Raw genomic sequence first — 24,033 nt, forward strand, 5'->3', positions numbered from 1 at the left:
TTTAAAAACTCGTGAGGGAATCAAAGATATCTAGTTCGTGTCTGGGTAGGGAGCAGACCTTAAAAAAAAATAGGTTTTATAAGTCAGAGATTCAGTCTATAGTTTATAATTTAACAGCCTCTGCTGAAGGTGAGAGGGTCATACAGGAGCACACAAATTGATGTTTATAGATTGCGAAGCATTTTCACGTACCACAGGATCGTTACACTTCGTTGCATGTGGACCATTAGTCTTACCTTTAAGGTCAAGCAGTTCTTGACTATATCTGATAGGAGCTAGAGTCAGCTGACTGAGGGAGGGTGGGGCGGATGGAGGAGGGGGAAATGAGCAACGGAGGGGGGTGGCGCTGGGGTCAGTCCAGGTGCAGACTGGCACAAATGGGCTTCCCTTTGGCACGTCAACGGTGCGCCCACTGGGTATATGCACACCAGCGTTTTTTTTTTTTTTTTTTAAACATCTTTGGTCCTGACAAAGGGGTGTGGCCCAGTAGAGTGAAAGACTGGAACACTGCCTGCGCTAGTCACAAGACCACTCATAAAAACAGAGAGCGAAATAAGGGGAGGGAAAAGAAAAAACACTAACCAGATCCCAGCAGATCCAGCTTTCTTGCCTTTCATGCTACCAAGGACAAATACTTAACTAAAAAAATTATGCAAAAGTACAAAAAACATAAAACATAATAGAAAGTTCTACAGAGTCAGAAGGCAAGGTCCAACAGGAGCCAGTCATCTCCCGAAATACATGTAAAGAAAAATCGTTCCCGTCAGAGTCCGCTAAAATTAGGCACTTCTTTAAAGTTGAACTGCTGAAGTTAGCGGTTAGGAATGATAGGATGGTAGGATACCAATATGGAGAAATATTGTGCAGTGTAACTACAGCCTCTGGAAGAATGTCCGTTGTCCGCAAAGGAATATTGCCTTGGGAAGGGAGTAGCAAAAGCGTTGCCTCAACCTCTGCCAACTCAAAGTCTGGGCATCTTGTCGTAGCATCTAAAAGGCTTTCAGCAGAAGTGCTGCAGGATGTGCTGGAGTGTCGCTTGTCTACTGAAGAATACAAAGCGATGGGTGGAATGCCTGAATCACTCTCAGCTACTGGTAGTTATTCAGGGGCGCATCCAGTTCATTGCGATTCTGTACCCCGCGCCACCTCAATTCCGACCAAGCCATGTGCAAATCAGTCAAGCACCTGCTCCAGTGGTTACAGTTCAGCCAGGACTTCCAGGCCAGGTCCTCCCTGACCCCGAACACAGGCGACCTGGGACCGGTTTCACCCTGGTTAGGCTCATCAGCCAGGTATGGCTTGGTGCCTGTGACACAGGGCGCATAGGAGCAATGGCAGGGGAGCTTTTGCTGACGTGGCCCTCAACTATTATTTTCCAATGTGTTTTTCACTACTGCTTTTTTATTTACAATTTTGTTAAGGACAATTTATCTAAAATACATTATATTTGAATTTAATTTCCTTTGTTAAATACTAAAAGTTTATAGTTCTATTTTCACCCTTGACCTTTTAGTTGCATTGGCTAATCCATTTTACTATTTTCACAGCTATCTTTGTCCATTTTCTAAGCCCTGGTTAGTTTTGTGCACTTTGTTTCATGTACGCATTCGCACTTCTAGTACTTAAGCAAACTACAACGAACCAGAGCCACAAGACGCATTAAACTTCTATTTGTGAGTAGCCGAAACCCAGAAAATGTGCATTCATGCTGGGGTTTCTCTTCCAACTCAATATGGCCAACAACTTCCAGGCTCTGTATTTGAAAGGGGTTCGGATGTCCAGAGTGGTAATGAATGTGCTAAAGACACAAAATATATAGAAATAATTAGCATACAGAATGGTCTAAAATCTTTTCCCAAATGCCAATGTCTGGATTTGCCACACAGAGTAGAGTGCAATACAAAATTATCTACACCAAACAAGCACTTTAAACAATCACTCACATGAACATTGAGTGTGCGGCTTATCAATGTCATCTTGTGTAAAAATCAAAGAGGAGCTGGCCCTGAAGGGCAGCTGGTCCAGACAGTGATTAATTACAGGCCGGAGGAGTCACTTTGAGAAGTCTTTGATGGTGCTCAACAGTCACGTCACTGCCTGAGACATCTGTGACAGCTTCCGGTCAGTCTCCTGTACTTCTATGAAAGCCCCTCAAAGATTTGAGACAACTCTTGGAGGTCTCTGATGCCCTCCATTATAATTGCATAATTGTTCCCAGCACTCTTAAACCCTCCCTAAAAGACTTCCACATACAGTAATCTCTGACAGCACAGATTTAATGATATTTTGAATCATCAAGGAGTTATGTGACCCTGGAGAGGAAGAGACCAAAGGCAGAGGCCTTTATAAGTACACAGAACTCTTATGTGTCTTGCAATATCATTTTAAAGTAAAATATATAGTCACACGTACACCATCAACCTCCCCATTTAAAAAAAAATAAATAAATAATAAAAAAAAAAAAAGTCTCTCCCTCTACTGGAAGATGCCTCTCTATGGAAGTACAAAATCTTTACATTAAAGGAAAAAAAAAAAAAAAAAATACATGTCAAACTGTAGCTTAAAATTTATCGCAAAAGTATAAGCTGAGAAGGTTAGTCTATTTCAAAATATGCAGTAATATACCCCAGCAGTGCAATAAATAGACATAGCACCATAAACGTCTTAATATCAGCTAATCAGCAGGATATTCTAAGGAAACAATTTCAGTAAATAAGCTAAAGAGCTGGAATTAAGTATATAACCACCTACGCCTCAAGAAGCAGCCCATGAGGTACTGACCATCGATGAATGTACACCATAGGATGTGTCAAAGCCAGTAGGAAACACTGTGACATGGCTCAACTGTAATGCGTTATTTACCAATGTGTTCATACTCACCGAATCAACAAGGCTGTCAGTCTTATCAATCAACAGCTCCAATCGTTCTCCTCTCTGTGCAACAAGGTCTGAAGGGAACACAAGGAGGCCATGCAAATCAGCAATGATGTCTCTGAAATACACCAGCAGTCCAGAGCTACCCGTAGGAGCAGCGACTGCGCTGAATCCGTGCAGCGTGACTTACCAATATTGCGCACCATGATGCCTTTCAGCTCATCCACCTGGGCCTGAGTTTCCACTATGCGGTCGGTTTCTTTGCTCTGAGAGTGGTGCTTCTAGGAGAAGAAACAGCGGCATTACATCTGCTGAGCTGGGTGAGCTTGTAAGCACACACTCTAACAAACAATATATTCCACCTGGATTGAAGGAAAGTTGACCATTCAGCTGGCCTATCAGAGGAGCTGAGCTATGACTGACTATGCCACACATCTCTGCAGCACTTGTATCAGAAGAGGTCTACGCCAGTCAGGTTTAACATATTCTTACTTCCTATGGATAGTAAGTTCTGTGTTTTTAAGCACACTCTCACTCTGGATAGATTAGGAAAAACTGGCACTTTGCAGGAAATCCGCCGTGCAGTTCCAACTCACTTTGTAATTCTTATATCCTAGGTTAGTCAGTGTCCCACTGGTAGTCCTTGGTGGAAGCTGACCCCACAATTCCCCCAGAGGGACTCGTCCCCCCAGTAGCGATAAACCTCAAGGCAGTGCAGAGTTATTGGGCAGGATGAGAATGAGCCCCAGATCTTGCATTCTGAGTTCAGGACATGCACACAAGAGGCTGTGATCTCACTCTGGAAGACCTACAGCAGATGCCTACAACATTGATTTAAGGGAGTCTTTGTGAGAATGACACAGTGGTATGTTGCCTTTTGAAGGCATAACCCCTGCCCAGCCCCCTCAAAAAAAGTAAATAAATGAAACAGTCTCCTCCTCCACTCTATGGCATTATTCTGGGAGTGATAAAGGAGACACTCCCACAGTCATGCAGAAGATAAATACAGAGTCACGTGATTTCACTTAACACAAATGTCCCGTATGACCCATTCAAGAGCCAGTAAGTTACCAGCTGCGCTGCCAGTACGCTGGAGAACTCGCTGTTCATGGCATAGGGAAGGGCTGTCTGTGCGCGGGAGCCATACGTGGTTTGGAACCTCTTCTTCACTTCATTCAGAAAACTGAAGGCTTTTGAGCGCTCAAAATCCTAGAAAGATAAACACGTAAATCTTCAGCAAAAGACAAGATACGAATTGACTGATATCCGGAAGGAGGTCACCAGCTATCATACTGAGCAACATTTCTCTAGGAAATGGAATGAACCCTCCCTGGGATCTCTGCACCAATTCATGGCACTAGCAGTCAATTCCATGTCAGGACTGGAGGCGATGATTATGCATGAACTTTCTTCATGTTATTCACCCAGCAGCAGTACCAACGTTCAGTGCTCTAATAAACACTTCCCAAGAACTGGGATGAGTAACAGAAAATGCAGTCACTAATCACCACAAACCATGATCCACAATTCCATTGCAATCTCCTCTGTCTCGCTGCTCAGAAGCATATGTTAAGTGGTCCCATTAGTTATGAAAAACCATGAACAGAGGTGCTTAAACCATCCCACTGCCTACCACTGACTGTTTTTACACTCACTCTTATTTGAATGCTTTCTATTGGACGGCTTCCATTGTTCCGTCTTGTGTTAACCACCCCCACCCCTTTGGAGCACAGACTCTTTATCATGTCTCTGGTTGGCTGGTTTCTACGCTTGCTTTTAGGGAGCTCCTTTTTTTGTTGTTGAAGCACTCATGTGAGTGCTCGTTTTCCAGCTGTCATCTTTGTGCGCCTTTCTCCCCCCCCCCCCACTGCCCTGTCCGCGATGCTCTCTCGTTCTGTTGCTTCACAACCCTCCAGCCCAGTGTTGTATCACCCCCCGCCCCTGGAGAGTTACTTCAGTTTCTCCACCCCCAGCCCCTCCCTAACCGGTTCATCCATTTTTTTTATTGAAAAAAAAAAGAAAAAAAAAAAATTTGTGCCACGTTTTATAAGAGTACTTTCCTGCTATTTTGTTTACCTTCATTAATTGATCCACCTCGGATCAATAAACAAGAACAAGTAGCCTGTATCCTTTCGAAGGCGCGTGCATGTTTAAAGCCGATGTGCACCTACTAAACGAGGGGCAGCCAAGTCTTTGATTTTTATTATCCAGGTTACACAGAAGCCGCAATGTTGTACAACAGTGGTCACCAATGTATTGCTCGTGAGCAACCTGCTGCTCGAAGCATTCCAAAATGTTGCTCACCACTGACTGCATAACTCGGTTTTCATTTGCTACTCAGCTCAAACTTTTCAGATTCTGCCCTTCCAGAGGCCTCTCTAATAACTCTTCATAAGGGGCACGTCAAGGCAGAAGACATTTTTTCCACTACCCCGGGGCGCTACAGAGTGCAGACAAAAAAAATTTGGTGATGCAATGTGATCTCTCAAAGGGAACCAAAACTTCCTGCTGAAGTCTGTGATGGAGTCCAATACCCATCATGTGGGAAACAATATAACTGCACAATCCCCTTTCATAACAAGAACAAGAATGCTCCATGATGGAGCCAAGAGGCTAACACTGATATGCACTGATTATCTGTAAACATAAAGGTGCATTACTCAGTATTCCTGTCTCTCTTTGTAACCACCCAATGATTTAACATCTGGATATGGCCCAGGGACCCACCTCGCTCCAGTGAAACACGATTCTGTTAATTGCAGGATTATGGCATCTGAAATGTACTCCTCACACCACCTTCGTGAAAACAGCAGTACATAATAGTGGACACATTATGGAACTTAAAAAGGAAGATTGTGGTGTGTGCTGACCCGAGAATTATCAAAATTGTGTATTAGAGCGGAGGATTCTGGGAACTTACAAAATGTGCTTCCAAAACGTCTTGGGAAACATAAAATGCTACATATGCAGATGTAACTACAGTGCAATACAACACATTACCTGGGGCACAAGGGCTTTCAAAGCAGTGCACAGCAGGAGGATTACCGAAGCTTGCAGAGTATGCCAACACATCCATTAAGAAAACGTGTACCTTTTATGTAGGCCCTAGGCTACTAAAAATCTGAAAGCACTTCGCCTCTTAGTGAAAAGATGAGTTATTTATGTTCGAACCTTCAAAATGTATTGATTCTGTACAGGGAATATGACACCACTGTCACCATTAGAGACCTGTTGCCCACGTGCTGTTTAATTGATTTACTACTAACCCTGCAATGACTATCGCTAGAAAGCGTGAAGCTCTGGTAGACCAGACTCTTCGTGCTACAGCAAGAGCCACGCGACATCTGCATTTTGTGATACAGCAGACAGCCCGCGGTGACTGTCAATGCGAAGCTCCAGCAATGACTGTCCGCAGCGCCCAACACGCTACAGTGACGACCATCTGGGATGTTCTCACAGCTCCTCACAGCCTCCTCCACAGCCAACTGGACTCTGCACCGGACTTTGAGATAGGGCCTTTTTCAGCGGGGCTAATGTGGTCCCTGTAGGAGGCCCATTATTCATCACATTCAGCCTGAACTTGTGGTTCTCTGATCGTGTGAGACTGAGTAAGTCACAAGTGGCACTTTGTACTTTTAGGCACTATACCTACTTAAAATCTTTTAAATTGCATATCTCCAGTTTTATTGATTGGATTTTTGGTGTCAAATAATTCACTACATTCTACTCTAAGTTTCTAAATTGGCGTGGGATTTTCGTTATGTAGCGTTTTCACTTTGTTATGGCTTAAGTGCAGCATAAATACTTTACATATTGCTGCTTACATAAGCCTGACAGCTTTTGTGCCAAGCTATCAGAGGGTTAAATACAGGTTAGTGACCTTTTGTGGTTCGCCCTGATAATTGTGGCTGTGGCTCGAGTAGGGATTCACCACTCTCAACCAAAAACCCAATTTCTCACTGCTTGCTTGAAGGTGCAACTGTTAGCATATTTTTGTGAGAGGAAGTGAGTTAGGCGAATTGACCGTGTAAATTATGGACACCCTGTTTGGATATGGAGAGAGACACAGACAGACAGACAGACACGCACCCACCCCCACCGAATAGACACCACCCCACGTATTCAGACTACCTGCATCCACCAGCCCCCTCAGTGCAGTGACCATATAATCTCTATCCTTCATATAATGCTGTGTTGTCACTAAATATAGAGACGTTCCGAGGGTAATCAACCTTCCTACACAATCTCCATTTATCCGAAGGACATAAATGAGTAAATGAACACAACGACACCAGTACTCACATCATCGGTGATGCAGAGATATATGATCCGGTCCTGGCAGATGTAATGAAACAGATAACTGTGGAAAGAAAGCAGACAAGGGACATCTCAGTTACTGATCCATTTACTTTGGCCTGCGTCCGTCCTTGGAACATGAAAGAGTGAAGTACAGTTTGGGCAAAAAAAAAAGAAAAAACATTCATACATAAAGGAGAATTGTCAGCTTGCAAACAGAAAATGGTTTCAAAACCCCAATTGCTTTTAAATGGGTAAATGAGTTGCCTGAATTCACGTGAATTGCATCATGCCGTTAACCAGTGGAAAGCACTCTAAAAGAATTAGAAAATGTAAATCATAGTTCAATGTTCAAGTAATGAGTTCTGTTAACATCCACAAACCTCAAGTTTATTTGTAATATAACTTGAACCCTTGATGCGAGTTAAAGGCTTGTTGTCCAGGGCCTGCAGACCTCAGTAGCAAAGGGGTACTTCTACTAACCAGGGCTAGGTGAGGTCAAGCTCAGGAATCAGATGGAATGACCTCTAAATGCGACGAACAGCAGACAAACCTAACTGCTCTGTTTGAAGACTAACTCGAAAACCTGGCTTCTAGGACCAAACAAACACTCTTAAGAAGAGACAGCAGATGTTGGCATGAGTCCCAGCAGCCACCGAGAACTCGAAAAACACCTGAAATTCTAGAGTTAACCAACAGGCATAAAGTGCACACTTCTCCAGCTAGATTTCAGTCTCCGTGAGGGAATTATGTTGGGATTCAGATATTTCCCAGCAGTTCAGAGTGGGAAGGAGCAGGAGAGGATTCAACACTGTTCTACTCAGGTGATCAAGGTGGACAGGACCCTGGCAGGCCACGAGCTGACTTCTCCAAACCGGTCTAACAGCGTGATGAGCACGAAGATTCCCTCCTTGTTCCATCGAGGATTGTGTTGATGCAAACCAGTAACAGAGCAATCTGGTCCTAAAGGCTTGTGCATGTAGGTGACTGAAGGACAGGCATCACAAGCATGGATAAACGAAAGGGGGGGGGGGGGAGGGGCATGGAGATGTCTCACTCAAGCTGAACAAGACAACCTAACCAGCCGTGGCCATCCATCTATCAATAAAAAGGTCTGTAAGCCCAGAACGATTAATTAACTGTCACCAGTCGTGAGACAGGCCTTGGCCTGGACATGGGATGATAGTCCCTCATGTTGTAAGAGGTCCAACTTGGGTGCACCACATCTTAAGAACTCTGCTGGTGAGCAACCTGTTCCAAAGCACATACAGCAGACTCGTGCCTTAAGAAATATACAAATGAGAAGTGCTGAAAGCTACTTTGGTAGAGAATTTTCACCTTACATCGATATAGCCGCACAATATACAGTTGCCCCTTATGTACTGCTGTAAGCAATGCAGATGGACAGTTTAAATACAGTGCTGTGCTTGCTATTAAAGAATTTTCTGACTTGATGCTTAGAATAGATACCATGAATGTGGCTGTGGCCTTGGCACACTGCATCTAATGTAGTGCTCTCCTGTTGATTCAGGTACTGTCTGTGCCCACGAGGGGATACCGTGGATGTCGCTGTGGCCTTGGCACAATGCATCTAATGTAGCGCTCTCCTGTTTACTTCAGGTACTGTCTGTGCCCACGAGGGGATACCGTGGATGTCGCTGTGGCCTTGGCACAATGCATCTAATGTAGTGCTCTCCTGTTGATTCAGGTACTGTCTGTGCTCACGAGGGGATACCGTGGATGTCGCTGTGGCCTTGGCACACTGCATCTAATGTAGCGCTCTCCTGTTGATTCAGGTACTGTCTGTGCCCACGAGGGGATACCGTGGATGTCGCTGTGGCCTCGGCACAATGCATCTAATGTAGCGCTCTCCTGTTGATTCAGGTACTGTCTGTGCCCACGGGGAAGGGTGGGCTGTTCCTCCCATGGTGGAATGTGCTTAGTGTAGTGTTTATGTTAAGCCTTATCCAATAATTCGTAGACATTGAGCAGACTGCCTGTGTAATTATATTTGTATTCTTTATTTTAAAATGTGGTGAACATCGTGTGTGCATCATATGTATTGTAAGGCTGTTAATTAACTGATTGCGCATTATAATCTCTCTTATGCTAATTTAAAAAAAAACTATAAAACTTTCCCCTGGAGTCTGTGACTTGAGGTTACACACAGACGGGAGTAGCTTAAGCCTGTATATCATCTTCACAGGACTCAGAGTTTTGGATAAAAAAAATGAACATGGATACATGATTAAAAGCTTGGTTCACATTTGTACAGCTTGCCATTTTATTTTATTTCATTAAGTAAAAGAGAAGGATAAGAAGTGGCGATAATAGTGAGGATTTGTGCTGCTGCGGGCACAGACACCTTTACTCTCCCAGGTCTGAGAGGGTTTGGCAGGCTGGGATGGTGTTGGCTTTTGTCCTCGGTTTTCTTTCAGCTCTGTCTGCATCCGGTTCCAGTCTCACCAGCCCCATGGCCTGGGGCTCAGGCAGCACAGATGATTCTTCTGGGAGCAGCTCTATCCCCGGGGAGTGGAGACAACAACCGCCTCATTGTCAGGAAGGAGGTTCAGTTCAGAGTACAGGACCCACAAGGGGTGCAGAGCCCCTCTGCTATCACTATTAAAAGTAACACTGAAGGCTTCCCGACCCCGAGCAGGGGCTTTTAATCCCCTCCTTGGTCCACTGATGGCCACATGACACCCTCGTGAGCTTCCTCAGCAGAGGCTGAGCCTGACCTCGAGGGGTTCAGGCATGCAGAAGGCTCGACTCCTGTGTGAACTCTCCACAAGTTCAGCACCGCACACTACTTAACACTGTATACGGTTTTAGAAAGGCAAGAACAATCACATGCATTTTAATAAGATTTAATAGATAAACACTCACAGAATTACTTTTTGTTTCTTACATATTTTCCAGCACGAGACAACCACCACTTGAGTAATGAATGTGTCTAGGTTAAAGAGCGCACTTTTTGTAGGATTAGTCAGCACCCTCTGCATCTAAACTCTGCAGCACCAACCTGACCAGGCCGCCTTTAACACACTCTGGAATAAATATTCCACCAGACCATTCGAATATGGCGAAAGAGAGTTCTTTAATTGGGCAATCAGTCCTGAGGATATGCTCAGTCACAGAATAAAAGGCAGCCCATTTGTCCAGCCCTCGTACCTTTTCGCACAGCCCAAGCTCCCCAATGCCCGACACCCCTCCCCACCTCTGCCACTGTGGCCCAAGCAGACCAGCAGGTGGAAGGACTGCACTCACCTGCCATGCGAGTAGGTAAGCTTGTTGTTTTCGGAGGGGATTTTGGCCAGGACCTGCTCGGTCACCTCCAGGAAGTTTCCCCCACACCAGGCATGCTTGGCAAGGATGGTAGTGCCCCTGGCGACAACGGCAAACAGGATGGCCATGGTGGATCGGAACTGCTGACAAAGACAAGAACAACAGGTTACACAATGCTGTCTGGGTCAACACAAACCCGAGCTGTTGACTCTAAAAGCATGATCCTGAACAGGGGAAGCGCTAGAAAGGGGATTTGCACAAACCATGAGTCAGTAGTTACCCATTGTGTCTAAAACAACCTCAACTGTCTCAGGCCTGGGTGGCTGCGGGATATTATTCATGCGGCGTTTGGTGCAGGAGGTTCGCAGAACCATTCTTGCAATAAACCGCATGGGGACAACTGTGAAAGAAAACGTGTGTCAAAAGGACAGTGTGCGTTTCAAAGGAGAGTCTCGGTTTACAGTGAACTTTAGAAGAATCCTGAAGGAATCTCCTCAGATCCCACCTCCTGTCCAAATCAGTACCTGTGGCAAGACTGGCATTTCAATAAACTGCATCAATCAGTAAACTGGAGCACGGTATGGACAGGATTAGACAGGGGTGGTTCACACTAACCGAAACATCAGTACAAATCCACCAGTGTTGATGGGCCTTGGCTCAAAGGGCTTGCAAACTTGACTAAATGTTAGGGGCCACCTGGACCACCTCACCAAACGGTGCAGCTCAAACTCGGCCCTTTATTTTTTTCCCCCATAATTTAATAAAATAAATTGGTTCTGTTTAGAACAGACACATTAAACACTCATACATCATTAAACACATTTTCCTCTTTCTCGTACTTTTCCTGAAAATCTGAAGGCAGTCTCATATTAAATCTCATTCCAAAAACCCTGATCTACTGGCCCCAACCACCTGAAAACTAATTCTGGAAGAAACCCAACCAGCAGATATCCAGCCAACCTGTAGGACTCCCCAGAAAACACAACAAAATGTAAGTAGATTCACCCAAACAGTCACTTATTGTGAAAAGCTCCAAGGGTTTTGTTTCCCGAACAATATTTACATTCAGATTAAAAAACAAGATCAGTATGAAGGCTGCCCTGGTAAGCCTTCGAAGCCACAGAAGTTAACAACAGAAGTAACAAACAGCCATTGATGAAGCTGATCCACCGTCTCAATGTCTATCACTTGAAATGCCTTTCAAAGTACTGGAGAGATGATGGTATAATCCTCCAACGGGAGCACAAGTAATCACTTCTGAAGACACCTTCTTTGACAACCAGGTCTCCACAGAAGAAGATACAGTCTCCAAGAGTCACTTTACCATCCTACTGCCCTCTCACAGAGTTTGGATTTTCACCCATCCTCTGGCACGGTCATCATGCCTACCTTTAGTAAGAAAATGGACACCATCCAACCTAACATCTGCTCGGCTGTATAGAAAATGCATTTGCCATACATGTTGCTATGTTCCTTAGGCCATTTGAGGTAAACCACAACCTTGTGGTCCTCTTCCACAGAGACCTTTCCTATGCATCCCCATCAACACAGTCATCAAAACGTATTCCACAGCCCTTGACTAACATGCATATTCTTTCTCTTTGTTCAACCGCTGCCCCACACAGCCAGCCAGACTCTAGTTTTTATGTTTGGAAGACTGTATTGTTACAACAGCAATTCACATTTAATGTGCCTAGCCTAGTTGCCATCCAAGCTTTTGACAGCCCTGAACCAAACACACAGCATCATCTTCAGGAGGCACAATACAGTTACACCGTTCTGTGCAGCCTAGTGATTTTTGTGAACGTATAAAGAGTGGTGCAACATTTTCTATGAGACAAGACACTTATTGTTCAGGGTATCTAATAAACGCATTTCGAAGGGGGGGGGGGGGGAGGAGGGGGTCGTACTTACAAAAGTCATACCACTATATGTCTTTTTGGAACACAATTGGAAATCTTATCACAGGGTGTTGACTTGTGTCTGCCCCTACACCATGCTATGGACCTCCTCAAGACGGAGATACAATTACTGCCTGGCAAAAAAAACGGGGCTTGTTCCTTAAACAGTGCTAGTTTATGTCAAACAACAAAGTTCATTTTGCTCAAAGATTTTGCCTAAGCAAAGTAGTAATGCACGGAATTTGTATTTAATAACCTGAGTGCATTTGTTTCAGTGTACAGCGACCCTCGAGGCAGTAATGAATTCAACTTCTCAGCAGCTTGGGCGGGCTTCTTTTGGCACTTAAGTGATGTTGCATATTCAAGTAGCACTTTCTGCAGATGCCAATTACCACACGCCAGAGCTCATGGACACAGCCTGCTCGCCTTCAACCCAAATAACTAGAGACATAAGGCCTTAATGCTGAATGACCACAATGGAATTCCATAGATTGCAATCTACTGCTGTACAATTCCTTTTTCTATCAGATTGAGCATCTGAAAAACACTGCTGGGCACAATACCTCTGTTACACTAGGTGGTATCTAGGATGCCCGATCCTGGGGTAAGCCATCCAGCACACAGCACTGGAAGGGGCTTCTCTGTTACTGCCAAACTCTACAGAAAAAGACTGCAAGGGAAGTACTACTGGGTACTCCTGAGAGTTCACTACTTCGTTGAAATACTTCACGTTTAGACTTATCAACAGTAGTTAAAGAAGCCAACTTGTTGCATAAAAGCCCACCCTAACAATGGGCAGTTTGCATCATACCTGAAAGGGAATCCGAAAAGGGGACTTGTGATACCCTCCAAATATTCCACAATCGAAAGGGGTGAAGGAGTGTACATTTTGTAGACTTAAATGCTGTAAAAGGCATTTTTAGAAATGAAAGATTAGGGTGGCGCAGTTAGAAGGAATGCTCTAGGCTGCAACAGGCTCTGAACCCATGCCATGTAGGAAGATCATCTGCCTCTGGGATTAGCTTTTTGTCATGATTACCATCAGTGAGGACATTATAGAGAGGTGTGCTCAACACCTCCACCCGCTACAGGGCACTTTGGAAACCACTGTTGGGCACATCGCTGATATGGATGAGACGAAGGAAGTGGAATGATTTCTCCAACTGCCACACTTGACAAAGATTTCCTGAATTATCAGCCATGAGCGAGAGTACTATTAGCAGCTCTCATGTTCGTGCTCGTCTATTCAGATATTGGGTTTAAAAGAGTATTTGGAGATAACACATGATTAGCCAATTGGGATACTTTACGTGAGCTTCACAAAAGAGTCTGCTCCATATGTGAATAAAGTGGCATTAAATGTCTGAGATTACATATTCAGAGACATTTGCTTCTGTACCGAGTTAACTGTTTCTGGCAGAAATTAAAAATCCTTTAAGTGAATTTGAAGACATCACACGATTAGTCAATTACGTTACTCGAGCTTCAGAAAACAGGGTTGAGGCTATCCCGGGGGAGAATTGATGGCTCCTACACACACACACACACACACACATCTTGAAGTTTCCTGGGATTCTGAACAAACACTATCGTGAAGTAGAAAACCAAAGTGTAATGGGTTTACAGGAACAGTATATGCTTGATGAGCACTCATCTCAACTGTAGGGGGTCATTTGCTTTCCACATCCAGCAAGTCTTGGCTATACTCTAGATTAAAAAAATAAAATAAAGGGAAAAGGCACGCTTAGGGCAGTCCGTGCACTAAAAGCAAAAAGCTGAGGCATAAAGTAAACACAACATGAGAAAAAAGAGCTCAGATAAAAGCGATCTGGGGGTAATAAGACTACTCCACTGAAGCAGTTAATAGGTCACCTGAAAGAAGTGGTCCAGACCTCTTGTGAGACCCTACAAGTACAATAGGCAAAAGGGGTGGGTTAGCAGGTGATGTGATAAGCCAACAGTGAACTGGGTAGAAATACAATGGGGAGAGGCACCAAACTTGGTGGGTGGAGAGAATAGAGTGTAGGGAACATATCATGAATAGCTACGAGCAGACAAAATACTGAGGTTTATTGACATAACATCAAACTCTACCCCACGAACATTCAGTGGTTAACCCAAGATGGCGGCAGGTATGCCCTGAAGTTGCACAGAGACCGCAGCTGTGAGACTTTTAATGTCTGTGTACGTAGTTTCCTTTCAACGGATAGTATGCAACACAGATCTTCACTTGTTCTAGGCCTTTTTTGGTCATCTTCGCTTTGATAGGTTTTTGCACAGTATATTGTTCTAGTCTGCCTTTCGTTTCCTGCTCTGGCTCTGTGGTGGGTACCTCCTCTACTCAAGAAGGAGCAGGTGAGGAAAAGGGGTGCAGCTAAAAAAGGATATCAAAGCAGGGGCACAGGAATGATTTGGGGAAGGAGGAAGTGGCCAGATCCGAGTCTGACGGGTCAGTGGTGCTGAATGCGGTATAAACAAGAGGCAGTAATGACCACCTACCGGTTGGAAGAAAATTTAGTATCACTGTGTCATTAGTTGTGAAAAAACGCATGATCATTTGCAATTATTCATTGAGTTTGTAAACTAACTGATGAATGGTACAAGGTACATAGTGTTTCATCTCAAAACTTATGAAAGATTCCACAACACCAATCAGAAAGCTGCCGGCTCAATAAAAGAAAAACGCACACGGCAAAGACACCAACGATCCAAGAATATTAACAGAACAGAACCGCACGAAGAGGCAAAGACCCAACAAAAAGAGACACCAAGTGCGGATGAAGGAAAGCTGGGGTTTTTAGAAAGAAGACACCACAGAAATGTAGAGGGTCTCCGAAAATCTAAAATGCAAAACAAGAAAAAGGTGAACCGGGAATCGAAGACTAAACACAATAATAAAGTGTTGTGCAATAATTGCAGGTAAGAAGCTGCAGCATGTGCACACTTGTTAAATGCAGAACAAGGGTGATCAGAAGGAGGATTAAAGCAGAATAAAAACCAGCACATCAACAATTCACACACAGAAAGAGAAGGCACGTATGGAACGCGAGAAACAATAAAACAGGGAAGACTGATGCAGCAAGTAAATACAGGATAAGGAACATGAGAACAGCCTGGAAACCCCATAATGTGTGCCAAGAGAAAAGAGCGAGGCACACACCAACGACAAGCTCACCAGAGAAAACCCTGGCAAAAAAAAAGGTGCAACACGGCTCCAAACAATCCAGAAAATGTTTCTGGCTGCAGCACAGTATAAATACAGAGAAAAGAGCACATATTGTACACAGAGCAGAGAGGGTGCAAACTGGAGCAGGTATTTCAGGCACACAGCTTGACAGCTGAGACTGCCCAACAGTCACAACCCACATGGAAAAACGAGTCCACATGGCTGCATGCACGCCTGGGAAAGGCACCAGCTTAACATGCTTCTGACAGAATGAGTACTGCCCAAAGCTACACAAAACACTGATGGTGAATGTGGGAAGTATCGCTCTCTTGTGTGTGTAGCAAGTGCAGGAGCACCAGGGCCCTGCTTAATTATGGCGCCCGCATCACCAAACTGGGGGCCGTGGGGGCAGCTGTGACCAACAGTAAGCTCATGGCCTTCTCTGAGCCTTAGTGGAGTGAAATATTACCTTACTATTACTGACCTCATCTGGGAGTCAGTCACAGGAGAGCTCTCCACAAGTCATTGGGATAACGACTAATTGTTTAAGAATTGCCTCCTGCCAGACTGAGGGCATCCAGAGACCCCAGGCACTGCACAACCTTGCACCTATTCATACCATGCCCCCCGCTGCAGATCTGCACTAGATCTGTGGAACGTCTGCATTTAAACATCAGTGTAGTAGTGGTGACTGTCTAACCTTCTACATCCCTTGAAGGCCGCATCATAGGATGGGAGCATCGACCACCTCACTGTGCCCCATCCCAGTACATGAGATGATAATGTAGGACCAGCTAAGTGTAAGACGCAGGGCCTCGCTGGCTCAGGGGCAGAAGATAACACAGTTTCACACAGATGAACTGTGCTCAGTCACTTGTCCCCATTAAACGCCCTTGTTGGGAGTGAATTAAGCCTCATCGGACAGCCAATCAGGATCCTGAAACCTCCTCTGATCACGCTTCCGTGAAAAACACGCCAGGAAGGATTCACCGGGTTTCAGTTTCATCTACATCCCGGAATTCTGCATTTTACTAATACATTATACTAAAAATTCATTCTGAATGGTTTCTGTTTATTCTGAACGGATGCCACACTCACCCTAACTCTCGCTTCAGACTGCAGATCGGGTAAAACATAACTCCTTACATCAAATGAGCTCAGTCTTTTACAGCAGCCATTAAAATGTGCTTGTTCCATCCCAGAAAAGAGTGGTATCCACCTTATTACACCTAGACGGCCCCGCCCACTCCAGGCATGGTCTAACCCTGCAAGCTGACATAGGCAGTAACAGGGGTGGGAGGTGAGGGATAGAGGAGAGAGAGGGAGAGACCATCCCATCCCATCCATTACAGAAAGGGAGCAACCCACTAACCTGTTCCAGAGAAGGAACAAACCACCCGTTCCAAAGACCACCATATGTAATACGGAGCGAGGTAAGATACTGTGAGGCGATGAACACATCTCAAAAGGGGGAAGGAAGGGACAGCGTACAGAAGTGCCAACTAAGAGCGCTGTGTCAGAGGAGAGTTTGCACGAACCCTGTATATCGCGAGCGAAGCCAACTAAATATTTGTGTGCTATACATTCACTGTAGCCATTTTCTTCATTCTACAAATGGCTTAATTGTCCCTGGCTGAGCCATAATTTCAGAGGTTTGACTAAATCTAACTATTAAAAAGCAAATATCTCCACAACCACATATACACACACTTCCCAACAAAGCCAAATGAAAGGTTGGCCAAGGTTAATGCACATTACAAAGGCAAGCCCTCACAAACTGAGCGTGTGGGAAGACCAATTCACAAGCAATCTGGAGAACACTGAACCGTGGGCTCAAACAGTCTGAACAGAAAAAGAGTCATTCCTACTCAGAGCTTAAGAGAGGCCTGGCCTTTGATACCAAGTCTTGCAAAAGTTAGGGACAGGTAACTGAAACATAAGGAGAGACAGTGACTTGTACAGAGTCATACAATGTGGCCCATGGTTAACACCAGGATCAGAACCCAGTAAACAGGTTTGCAACATTAGCAGATGTCCAGCCCAGGTTCTACTTGGGCGCCAAACATCCCTGAGGATTTCTGTAATAGGGAAGTTCTGCAGACAATCCCCAGCTCTCCCTCAAGGAGGGGAGTCAAGCTAAGGACTTACTTCAACCAAAGGAGCTCAGGGGAAGCAAATGCCAAGAATGAAGCCTGCTACGCACAGGAGCTGTCCTGTAGACCTAGTTCTCTGCTGGTTCATCCTGTGGAATGTCATCAGCTCTTTCAGAAACGCACTTCTGAAAATAACTACGAAAGGAGGAAGGGTCTAAGAAGAATAGGAAGCAGCTGAACTTTCTTACCACAAATTTTACAATGACACATTAAAAATGCACAGTAAAGAATGTGTAAAAACCAAGAGTATCCATTTTTACACAACGATGAGCAGCTATTGCTCAAACAGCCACTGTGCAAGGTTCTGGTTTCTGCTGGCGATCTATTGTGAAACAAACGTTTCCAACCGCTGCCAGCTATAAGACTGGTCAATACCGGTGAAACAAAGTATTCAGTATGATCACTTCTAACAAACACCCTCAAGGGCTTTCCCACTAAAATCAAAGCCCAGAAGCGGCTAATGTGGCTACGTAGAGGTATCCTGATTCTTCTGTCAGTCAGAGCGAAGGCGCAGCTCAGTGCCTAACGCAGAGGCAGCTTTACCAGGCAATGAAGGACATTCAAAAGTGGGTCCATGTACTGTATACAGATGGTGCTCTAGAGAAATCATCGGAGTGATGCTGGGGATTGTTTTGTTCATCTGAAGCCGGCCAGGGCACACAAAACATTATACGGAATAGGAGTAAAAACGTGTTGAAATAGCCCATCCATGACACTGAACAATGGGACGCAGCAATTTCAGAACCATTTCTCACCAATCAATTGATACTGAGGACAGGGCCAGCGGAATTATCAATTCTGCTGTAAAGAGGTTTTAAGCATAAGTGTGCATTTGCCACATAGTCTAACATCTGCAGTAAAATCTGCAGATTTTACAAAAAAATAAATGTCTCTAGCTCAAACCGATCATAAATTACTGAAAATGGAGCGACAGATTCTGCTGCATTGTGGAAGGCCCTTCACAAAGGCTGAGTAGTCACCTTTCACTTGCCCTTTTCAGTATTTAGGTGTTAAACTGCCACTGTGGCGTTGCTCAGACAGTGTTAACAAGTGTACAAATGTTAACATAATGAAGTAATATGATCGTAAAATGTACTGCATATGTTTTACTTTCTTGCTGCATAATTTATACAACTCTGCTACATAATCTTTTTACTTCCCTGATGCATAATTCCGGTGCCCCTGACAACAGGACACTTGTTTAATCTGCACAAATCATGCACAACACAAACTACCTTCAAGCACTGAACTAACAGGCTTGTTTGAAGGGAAGATGCTATGTTATGATCCCTGAAGTGGGTGCCAGCCAAGATTTCATAGCTGAGACCAATTGGCTTTGCCAATGCTCGTTCATCTGGGAACCCCGCTATGGAACACTCAATGAGAAAAATGGAAAGACATGAGCCTTATCTAAAAAAGTTCAAGACTGCTTAAATACTTTTTTCCTAAACTGGACTCTTTTAAAAGTAAAATGAATTTAAGCAAATTAATCTGAACAGAACCCACACACACGTTCATGTAAGGTATCAATCAGAAGTTCTGTTTTCATCATCATGAGTCTACATTTGTGAAAATTCACCTCATGAGACACACTTAAGTTGGATGCTATGAAGCAGCAGTAAGCGCGGAGCATGTCTGCAATTCTCCAGTTGTTCCCATTTGTCATGCAGAGACCACCACCTAGATGGTCTATGCACTTCATTCATGTAGGCATCCAACATTCAAGAACGCACCCTCAAACCCCAAACCCACAAGATGAGTCAACACACCCCTTCCCAAAGATCCAGGACAGTGGCAGCTGTAACACAGAAACTGCACAAGAATACTGGCGGACCTCTAGCAGCAAATGGACCACAAACAATCACAACACAAGTGAGGCCACGTGTGCAACTCACACAGTAGCCAACTAGGAGTAAACCTCGTATGGCAGCAAGGAAAAGCCGACATTTCCAAATACTTTCACAAGATCAAACTTATGTATGATAAATTTGAAATTCAACCCTCACATGATCCCCTAGATTTCATTAACCTGGACTCCATCAGTCCTTCTGGGGTCTCTAAGTCCTCCTCATCACCACTACGGGTTAAGGAAATGTCCAGGATTGTGATGTTGGTCAAGTCATGCTTACCTAATCAGCCATGTCCTTATCACATGTTTGTGCATGAACGCAAAGGAGAAGCCCTCACCACTCTCTTCAGTTGGCCTTTCTTTGCTTCATATCCCCACAGGATGGGAACACACTATGGTTCGGCTCCTTCTTAAGAAGCCTTCAGCTGCCACAAAGTTCTGCCCAGCTTTAGATCCATCTATCTGGCCCAAAGTACTTGAAAAAACAGCAAATCACCTGCTACCTCGAGGACCACAACCCACTTGAAGCCACTCAGTCAGGACTGAGTCAATTCCAATACTAAACAGGTTCTTGATGAGCACTGCCTGCAATGACAGGTGATACCCATCCTATAACAGATGAGGAGATGGGGCACTGAAGTCTTGACCCTTTTGGATCTATTGATGGCGCTCAATATGGTCTTCCATGCCATTCTTATTAACTGCCTCCACGACATGGGCATTTGCCTTTCAACTCAACCCTGATTCGTCTCCCCCCCCCCACTCTCCGTCAGTCTCTCTCCCCCTTTTCATTTGGACCGCATAAACGGTGGTGCCTCACAGGCCACTTCTTCTCAGTCCCATCCTCTTCACCACTTACATTGAACCTCGTGCAGCCATGATCAGATCCACCATAATATCATTTGTAGATAACACACAGCTGATCCTCTCCTTTTCAGATAAGCCGGCCAACTTTTCCTGCATGTCAACTGAAGACAATGGAATGAACAACAACTGCCTCCGACATAATGGCGACATCCCGTTAGTCTGCAGCATGGTGGCTCACAGACTTAAATTCACTTTTAAGCTCCAGCCAGACATCATTACCGCCCCTCTCTGTTGTTGGCGCACACGTATCACATTTTCCGTTCCAGATACAAGATTTCTTCCTTTTCTTATTTTGCCCACACAATCTGGAACAGGCTACCTCTAACCATCTGCTCTGCTTCTTTTCTACAGGACTTCAAGAAAAAGCTAAAAATTTGCTTTTTAACCTCAGGGTCTATGCAATCAGGCCTCCTGCCCACTTTCTGATCAATTTGTGCCAATATATCCTTGTGGGTGACAACCATTACAAGTAGAAATAACATACTTACGAACTTTCAAAATTGGAAGTAGCATTAAAACAGGCTTTTCGTCTTTTTTTAAAGCATCATCGAAAGGGAGAGTACAGTGATTGGTGAGAAAGTTTCAAACCCTAGACACACGTCTTGAGGAGTATGTGAGTGTTTCTGCGGTTCTAAATTTTTGTGTTTCAAGGAGGTTGTCCTTCATCCATAGCATTCACTGTCTGCCTCATGTCCCTTTCTGTGTGAGTTAGTTGGGGTTTCAAGAACATAGCTTACTGCATGACGCAGCCCAGTATATAGATGTTCTGTGCCTTGGGAGGGAGCCATTCCAACGTAAAGTTATGGAATTTTCTTGTGCCTATTGCCAGCCAGGAAGAGGCATGGAGAGCTTATTTGGGGAAAGTTACCCTGTTCTATTCTTGACAAAACAACGGATTGAATACGCCACTTAAAATCAGAGTGAAAGGTTTGATTCTCTTTCAACTGGAAGTTACTCTCTCAGTGTTTATCTGCACAAGGGCAACAGAACAACTCTGAAAATGGCCACAGCGCACACATTTATCTCCAACAGCATAGCAAAAAGAACAAACGCACTCCATGATTCCACTACACTGGTAACATGTACCACCCTTAAGGATTGAAAACTTCAACTGTCATGTAGAGTGCAGTGGGAAAAGTGCAACTAGGCCAAAGTAGAAGCAGAGGGTTTAAGTTCCAAGTACTAAAATGACTTATTTCACGAAGAAAAGACCACCAATATAAACATGTATTCCAATAACACAAGAGATTGTTTAATGCTAGAGACTTGAATGAGGCAATGTGAACATCCTACATACGCCGATGGATCTCAATGCTATTGTCTATAGAAAGCTCTATAGAGCAGTACACCAGAGCAAAATACGTGTTGGTCACAGTCACACTATATCAACTGCTGCACACTTCAGGATCCAAGTTTGAAACAAACAATGTTACTAAATTGGAGTTTCAGCAATAAATAGAACTGTTTCGCCTAAACATTGGGAATTATTCCAACTTTGCTCAAATATTTACTTTACAAAGAGTGCCAGGGGTCTTTATGTTGTGCTATCAATTAGGCCCACTATGAAACATCAAAACATTCATACATAAACATGATTTAAAAGTTTCAATGCATTCCCTAGTCATATCTTACTTGTAATAGAGAAGTGCTCCATTAACAAGCCTGTGAAGCACTGAACAGGCACTGTACAACTCTACGACTGTATTAGGCTGAGCAGTTTTGTTTCAGCTACAAGAAAGCTTGATTATATCACCTGTTTTCAATACCACAGCACTTACAAATCACTTTCCATTTCTACGTCCAACCTGTCTCTCCACACTAGTACAGGCCTCTTTTCACAGGTACTTGCCACAGAGGACTGTGCTCTCTTTGCTCTTTCTGTTAGTACCTATCTAAGGCACTTCTGTCTCCCAAATTGTTTGTCTGTTTCTGTTCTTAGGCCCATAGTTATGTGTCAGCCTGAAGGGCTCCTCTGCGAGTACCGTGTGCTGCTCTACATCTTTTTCCTGTACCTGGCTAAAGGGATCCTATGCTCCCTCCGTCATTGGAGGGTTCTGAGGAGCATCTGTTTATGTCTAGAGGCTCTTGTGTCCAATTTGTTTGTTATTGTCTAGGAGGTTCCAGTGGCCCCTTCATCAATACCTAAAAGGCATTCCCGCTCCATCCGTATGCAAATGTTCAGGTCAGCCCTCTGCCCTTTCGGTCTGCACCCTTCTAGGGGGCTCTCCTGCCACCTCCATCTAAGGTTGCCTAGTCGCTCCTCTTCCTCTGCCATCTGTACCCGTCTAGGAAGCCCTTCTGCTGCAGCCTTCTGCAATGGTTCTCTGGTTCCTAGGCCCCCCTGCCTGTAGTTGTGCTAGTCTAGGGGGAACCGTTTATCTCCACCTTTACCCGCCTCTATGGCTCCTCTGTCCGTACTGTATAGGGGCCCCATTTGTCCTCATACTCTGTTCCTATGGAGCAGCCTCCTCTGTCTGTGTAGGAACATAGGGTCGGTTTGGCTCATTTATGTATTTTTCTAGGGCACTCCTGAGGCTGCTTTATCTGTACTTGTCCTCTCCCCCGCCCCCCAATCTGTCTGTACATGTCTATAAGGCTTCCTGCCCTCTTGGCATGTTCTGGTCCAGTGGAGTTAAGTGCCCATATATAAGTTCCTAGGGGTCCTCAGAACCCCCCCTGTCCCTCTCTAGGGGGTGATCTCCCCGTCCATCTGTAGCTGTTCTTTGTAGGGATCTGCTAACCGTCTTCTCCACCAATACAGTCCCTCTCTGTAGTTTTACAGTCTATTGGGCTCGTCCCCCTCCTCTGTCTGTCTCTCTCTAGGGGTGATCTCTCCCCCAGTTTGCAGCTGTTCTTTTTAAGGGTACTCTTCTGCATTCTCTCCCTTGCCCTCTCTAGGGCCCCTGCCCTCTCCACTTGTCCTCTGTGCCGGTCTATAGGTGTGCTCATCCCCTGTCTATCTGTACCTGCCTTGCGCCCCCCCCTGCCCTCTTGGTAGGCTCCGGTGCAGAGGAGTTATCCATAGGTACCGGTCTAAGGGGGTCCTCTGACCCCAGTCCCTTTCTAGGGGCGTCTCTGCCCCTCTGTCTTCACAAGAGTAGGGGCTCCTCTGCGTCTTCTACAAGCCGGAGGGCCTTCGCATGGCACGTATCTGCCAAGGGGCTCCTGTGCCCATCGCTCTACTGAGCCTGTGGGCACCTCTGCTGCCCACGGGTCTGTGCTACACCCGGAAGGCCTGCACCGGGGAAGGGCCCCTCTTCCCCAACGTATGTACCTGTCCAGAGGACTCCTCTTCCGTCGCGGCCGTTACCGGCCTCGGAGCTGCACCGCCCCGGCTCTGCGCTCCTCAGCACCTCCCTCGGCTGCTCCCGTCACTCTCTAGCGCCGCTGCTGCCCCCGGATCCCCGCTCCGCTGCTCCGAGCCCCAGACCTGCGGCACTTCCGCATCACCTGACCGCTGCCGCCGTGCATGCTGGGAAGCGGAGTCCCACTGTCACCTGACTGGCACGGGACGGGGACGTCACGGCCGCGCGCCTTTCATCCAGTGGTCGAGAGCCCAAGCTCGACGTCACAGCCGCGCGCCCTTCAGCCAGTGGTCCAGAGCCAAAGCTTGACGTCACTGCGCCGCGTCGGGCAGCGTGC

The 24,033-nt window shown here is 45.2% G+C and overlaps 1 protein-coding gene across 2 annotated transcripts in view; it reads right to left on the reverse strand.

Moving 5' to 3' along the window:
- Window positions 1–24,003, reverse strand: part of VAMP7 (vesicle associated membrane protein 7) — a 47,489-nt gene extending 23,486 nt beyond the window's left edge. Inside the window, exons 1-6 of one of the 2 annotated variants that reach the window (XM_069212126.1) lie at window positions 23,666–24,003; window positions 10,438–10,595; window positions 7,177–7,234; window positions 3,946–4,083; window positions 3,065–3,155; window positions 2,881–2,948 (exon numbers count right to left, since the gene is read on the reverse strand). In XM_069212126.1, the coding sequence (XP_069068227.1) occupies window positions 2,881–2,948; window positions 3,065–3,155; window positions 3,946–4,083; window positions 7,177–7,234; window positions 10,438–10,583 (501 nt within the window). In that variant the 5' untranslated portion in view covers window positions 10,584–10,595; window positions 23,666–24,003. Of the gene's footprint in view, window positions 1–2,880; window positions 2,949–3,064; window positions 3,156–3,945; window positions 4,084–7,176; window positions 7,235–10,437; window positions 10,599–23,665 lie in introns of both variants that reach the window. The other variant, XM_069212127.1, reaches the window with a different exon arrangement.
- Window positions 24,004–24,033: the final 30 nt, after the last annotated feature.

This window comes from Pleurodeles waltl, chromosome 10, assembly GCF_031143425.1.
Source record: "Pleurodeles waltl isolate 20211129_DDA chromosome 10, aPleWal1.hap1.20221129, whole genome shotgun sequence".
In the NCBI taxonomy this organism is placed as follows: domain Eukaryota; kingdom Metazoa; phylum Chordata; class Amphibia; order Caudata; family Salamandridae; genus Pleurodeles; species Pleurodeles waltl.